Below are 6,000 nucleotides of genomic sequence, written 5' to 3'. Positions count from 1 at the left end.
TGCGTGCTGGTCGGGGACGGAGCGGTGGGCAAGACCAGCCTCGTCGTGAGCTACACCACCAACGGATACCCGACAGACTATGTTCCCACCGCGTTTGACAACTTCACAGGTAGTATGACACACCTGTGCGGCTGAGCTTGAGCTTTACGCACAGGTTTTACGCACCAGCCTGAAACACCGTGAATCCTCTCTGTGTATCGACCACATGCGATGTTTTACTATGGTTGTGCACGTGTCTGTGTTTCATCTCATTGATAAACTGGTGCAGCTCATGTTACTGTAGGAGAAAAAGCTCCAACGCGCTCAGTGAACTGTGTTTTTCCCAGTGATGGTCGTGGTCGACGGGAAACCAGTGAGGCTGCAGCTCTGTGACATGGCCGGACAGGTGAGCGGTTTGAATTTCCTCCCTCACACTCAGAGGAACATTTAATATGTGACTCTACAACAGGTGCGTGTGTTTATAGCCTGAGACTCTTCATCCTCTTCATCACTCTGCTCTGTCCTGATAGAAATGGGGGCTGGTCGATGGATCAATCAATGTAAGTCGATAGGTATTTGTCACTAATGGGTCCTTCACCTAAACATGTGTAGCTGTTTGTGTGTGTCGCCCCCTGCAGACAGCTTGTAGGCTGAGAGGAGACCCTGTAGTTTAAGTTGTTCGTAGCCCGGTAAACAGCGCCCCCTGCAGGAATAAAGTGAGTTGGTATTGCCCCCTCTGTCACTTTGTGCTCCATCGCCCCCTTCTGGTTCATTGCCAACAGTTTATTATCCCCCTTCCAACCTCGTTTCACATCTGAGACTGAGCTGCACAACTAGAATGTGAACTTTTCAAACATAAACAGGAAACAACAGAATTCAGAAATTAAGTTAAAGCATCAATTCATCCAAAAGAAATGTCCAGAATCAGTCCCCTTACTCTGGTAAAATCAGTCATATACAATTTTAAATAAATAAATCAGTCATTAAATAAACATTTTTTATTTAAGGACTGATTCTTTGGTTGATTTTGTAAAAACAGAATCAAAAGGCAGTTTAATACCAGAGTAAGAATTTTAGTGTTTTTGTTGTCGTTGTGAAATTGACCTTTTTAAAATGTTCCTGAAATAGAAGAGAAGAATATTTGAACTTGGCCTCTGAGTTGAAGATTTTAATCTAGGGTCATATTCTCTTTCCATTCGCCACATAACTCATGAAACTGTGAAAACATTAACATCAAGAGCCGATTCGCACAATCTTACACGTGAAAACAGAGTTAATCAGTTCAGCTTTGCAGGTAAACTGGTACAAACCAGTCAAACCTGATCTGGATAGATTCTGAACATGCAAACCTTCTTTTAAACCTTATTTGTTAAATCTAGTTTCTTTTCTATTTGTGAAAACAGTAAAAAAGACCAAATAAATCCAGGTAGAATAAAACTAATCGAACTCAAGTATCCACGTCTGGATTAGATTCAAAGTTAGAGACCAAACAGTGTTTTAAAAATGAACCTGCTGTTGAAATACCTAATGTGGTTTATTCGCCAATGAACATAATCCCCAACAAGTCTCCCTTCTGTTTGACGTCTGATTAAAACTGTATATTTGTGACTAGTCTTTCAAGATGCACACGTTGGTGGTATTAGTTATTTCAGGGGATTTGTTCATTAGAAACACAGACTCCATCTTTTTAGTGTCTGAGTTGAGTGACCTCTCTGTCTCTTTGCCTCATGAAGGACGAGCTGGAGCGTCTCCGGCCTCTTTGCTACAAGAACGCAGACGTCTTCCTGCTCTGCTACAGCGTGGTGCGGCCCTGCTCCTTCCGTAACCTGATGGACAGATGGGTCCCTGAGATCCGTCAGCACTGTCCCGGCGCCCCCCTGGTCCTGGTTGGCACCCAGTTGGACCTGAAGGAGGACGTCCAGGTGCTGATCCACTTGGCCCAGAACCAGCAGCGGCCGGTGGACACCGAGGAGGGCCAGCGGCTCGCCCTGGAGCTCGGGGCCGTGAGCTTTGCCGAGTGCTCGGCGCTGACCCAGAAGAACCTGAAGGATGCATTTGATTCGGCCATCTTGGCCAGTATCCAGCAGACAGACAGTAGCAGCGTCCAGCCGCAGAGGACGACTCTGAGGAGGAAGACACCAGACAAGATCAAGAGTCTGTCAGAGACCTGGTGGAGGAAGATGAACTGTCTGGTGGGAGAGCAGAGCTGTGACTTCCAGTGAACAAGCTCCACACCAGGGTCAGGGGATGCTTGTTTTAACCTGCTGAGTGTCAGGGTGGGTGGGGTTTCAAAGCAAAGGTCCCACTGAGGAGAAGGTGTTTAGAAATCCTCCATCACGTGATGTCACTTTTTACTTTTACATTTGAGGCTCAGTTTACAGAAACCCGAAGGCTCTAATGAAACTGCTGCTGAGTTATGGGAGATGCAGCATCCAGGGACACGAGACACTGAGAGTCAGGACGTCTCCTCCTCTGCTGCGTCGAGGATTCCCCCCCCCCCTTTTCGTTCCATCTTTACTTTAACGTCAGCTGCTCTGTGGCCTCCAGCAGAGACGTGTGGTCACCGAGGCGACTGAGCCACTAGAAACAAAGTCAGGACAGTGAGACGTTCAACAAGACACCAGTCAAACCAGTGCTTCAAAAGAGCAGAATGTAAATACACTTTTACATTTACCTTTAAAATGTTCTTAAAATAGAAAAGAACATTTTTAAACTTGGCCTCTTAGTGGTGAATTCTTGCCAATAAGACAAACCAGAGCTTTAAAAGTGCAGAGTATAAATATGCTTCTGTATGTGTGGGATCCTGTTGGCAGAATTATATTTGATATAATATATTTATATAGCAGGATCATTATTTGGATCTAAGAACGAACAAAACCTTTGAATATGTGCTAATCTTTCTTCAAACTGACCCGATTCCTTCTGAATTCGGCCTGGTGCTGTTAACCCCGCCCGTCTGAGGCTCACAGCAGGTTAAAACAAACACCACAGATGTTCCCGGACCCAGGTTTGATTGATGCAGCGACTCTGACTCGGATCAAACCGTTTTTTTGACTCGTATTTATTTTGTTTTTCACTTTTACACCCCCAACACGACCAGTCCTTTGTAGAGTATTTATCTATTTATTGAATATTATTATTATTATTATCCTTGCCATCACTGATCATGGGAGAATGTTCAGAAGCCTTGATTAAAGTTTATAACAGTGAGAAGGAAAGTGTCTTGTATGAAAGTGTGAGTGTGACGAGGGGAACGACGTCGTCACTGTTCCATCTGTGTGTCCACCCGAGTCTAAACACCGGAGCTGCTGCAGCGTTAATGAGGATCAAGGTCTTGATTGTCTCATCCGGTTTCTGATCCTTCCTGACGCGTACTGACCCAGTGACTCCGCAGCATCACACAGGTTCACATGCACAGAAATGCATCTTGACCTTGATGGAATTCTACACATTCAGGCTCCAAGTGAAGGAAAGGAAAGATGGATCTCCTGGTGTGACTTTGCTGCAGCTCTGGGATTCAGGGTCGGACGGTGGAGGCTCCTCTAATGGGAGCAGACAGGACCACCTGGCCCGGATTACATCAGCATATGGAGCCTGATTCTTTCTCCTCGGAGGCGTCACGCCTTCAAGAGCCAGAGAGGAAGATTCCTCCTCCTTCAGAGATGTATCCAGATCCTCTGTGCCACCTTAAAGAAAGTTACAAACTGGTTTCTTCCACTCTGACCTGCACAGCTTCACTTGAGACTTCTCCTCCCAATCAGAATCTATTTTCTCTTCAGATTATGAAGTTGCATGAGGCCAAATCTCAAAATGCATCACTGAGACAAAACTAAAAGATGCTCAATTTAAAATTAGAAAGTTTAAAAACTTTCAGGTAAAATGAAAGGGGTTAAAAAGAGCAGAATAAAATAAGTAAAGGGATTAAAAGAGATAAAAGGAATAAAAGGGATGAATCTGTATAAAAATAAAGTGAAGTCGATAAAACCGATAAATAATAAAGTAAAGATAGAATAAAATACAGATCCCACCTTTAAACCAAAATTAAGTGTTTTTCACTTTAATAAAGGAGTTGTTCAGATCCAGCTCCATTAATAAAATGGAGCTTTGTGATATTCAGGCATCAAACAGCGCTCAGCAGCAGTTTGTGCAGAAACACGTCAGGAGAAGTTCGACCTGATGTAACCTGACCTACATTCCACCAACAGACACGGGAGCAGCTTGAGAGATTTACCAGGTGAAGTTTCCTCAGCCTCTGAGGGATCATTTAGATTTTACACAGCAGGGGGGAGTCAAGCTGTTTAAACACAAATGAGAAACGATCAAACAAGACAAATATCCAAAAGATGCATTAGTTGTTTTTACACGTTGGACTGAACAGGATCGACAAGAGAATTACAAACTGTTATTATGTGGTTTGACTGTATGTGGTTCCTGCTGACTGGAAGACCTCAGGGATAATATATATATATATATATATAATTTATACAATATTAACCTTGAAACTTGAAAATAAATGAGATATAATTAATGAATGAATAATAAAGTGAATATTATTAGTTCTAATAAACCAATAATAATGATGATAATAATCAGAAAAATATTATATATTAAAATAATAGATCTATCTATCTATGCATCCGTCTGCCCCTCCATCCCCCTCTCTCTCTCTCTCTCTCTCTCTCTCTCTTTCTTTCTCTCTCCCTCTCTCTCTCTCTTCCTCTCCTCTCTCTCTCTCTTCTCTCTCTCTCTCTCTCTCTCTCTCTCTCTCTCTCTCTCTCTCTCTCTTCCTCTCTCCTCTCTCTCTCTCTCTCTCTCTCTCTCTCTCTTCCTCTCTCTCTCTCTTCCTCTCCCTCCCTCTCTCTCTCTCTCTCTCTCTCTCTCTCTCTCTCTCTCTCTCTCTCTTCCTCTCCCTCTCTCTCTCTCTCTCTCTCTCTCTCTCTCTCCTCTCTCTCTCTCTCTCTCTCTCTCTCAGCTTTAAAAACAACAATATTATATCGGGGTTGAATAATTGTGACATGGCTATCTTAACAAAATATACTGTTACACACAAATACTACATCATGCATTTTCTGTGTTGACTTTCTGTATCACTCAACTCATAAAGAAGTCACCCGAAGCAGAATTTTTGCTCTTTGAAAAAACTTTAATTGATAAATCCTTCAAATCTTTGGGGGGGGGTTGAATATTTCTGACTGCAACTGTACATACATCCTACTCTCACGGCTGTAAAAAGTTAGCCTCCTGTATACAAATGAACTTGGTATTAACATGAACATGGCTTCAGTGTAACAAGTAATCAACATGCTAGGTAATGACAAAGACGTTCAACAACAACACAAAGTCATAGGTTTACTTTTCTGGCAGACAATGTTCCCAACGAGCTGCATCCAGGGTCCAGCTGAGTTTTCAACTTCCTTTAACTTCCCTGTTATTGGCTAACTTTTGCAAAAAAAAGTGTCAAAATTTCCAAGATTCCTGAGCTTAACTTCCCGTGGAAAGTTTCCAGAAAGTTTCTGGAAATGTTCCGCCCCTTTGCAACACTAATCAGGATCGATACAGGTTCTAAAACATCACACAACCTGATTTCTACATTGATTCAGAAAACAACAGCAACATTAGTTCTTTCAAACACATTCATGTCAGTGTAATTATAGATTTCTGTCTTTACAAAGTGAGAACTGAATATGTGTGATAAAGGAAGGTCAGTGTTTGATTGACAGCTGATCTCTGTGCGGAGCAGAAACGTCACCACGACGAACTTTGATCAACAAACATGGAGACAAAAGAAGTTCAAGATTTAAACACAGAATCTAAATCACTGCTTTTAATGACTCGAGTCTATTTGAGTTTACAGAACTCAGCTGTGTCTCCAGGATAAACCCTAACTCCAGCATAGAGAGGCTGAGTGAATGTGGTCTGGACTCTGTGGAGGAGAGTCATGGTGTCAGAGACGCTGTAGAAGGACAGAACACCTGCACTGTGATCCAGGTACACTCCTACTCTGGAGGACACAGGACCTGA

At 42.9% G+C, this 6,000-nt stretch overlaps 1 protein-coding gene across 1 annotated transcript in view; it reads left to right on the top strand.

Moving 5' to 3' along the window:
- Window positions 1-3,189, top strand: part of LOC118099237 (rho-related GTP-binding protein RhoU) — a 3,953-nt gene extending 764 nt beyond the window's left edge. The window contains exons 1-4 of the mRNA XM_035143652.1: window positions 1-109; window positions 327-385; window positions 510-539; window positions 1,713-3,189. The exon at window positions 1-109 is cut by the window's left edge and continues 764 nt beyond it. Coding sequence (XP_034999543.1) covers window positions 1-109; window positions 327-385; window positions 510-539; window positions 1,713-2,201 — 687 coding nt within the window. The 3' untranslated portion in view covers window positions 2,202-3,189. The remainder of the gene's footprint in view (window positions 110-326; window positions 386-509; window positions 540-1,712) is intronic.
- The last annotated feature ends 2,811 nt before the right edge of the window (window positions 3,190-6,000 follow it).

The sequence above is a fragment of the Hippoglossus stenolepis genome, chromosome 2 (genome assembly GCF_022539355.2).
Source record: "Hippoglossus stenolepis isolate QCI-W04-F060 chromosome 2, HSTE1.2, whole genome shotgun sequence".
Taxonomy (NCBI): domain Eukaryota; kingdom Metazoa; phylum Chordata; class Actinopteri; order Pleuronectiformes; family Pleuronectidae; genus Hippoglossus; species Hippoglossus stenolepis.
The sequence above is the reverse complement of the archived record's forward strand: the minus strand, read 5'-3'. Positions and strand labels throughout refer to the sequence as shown.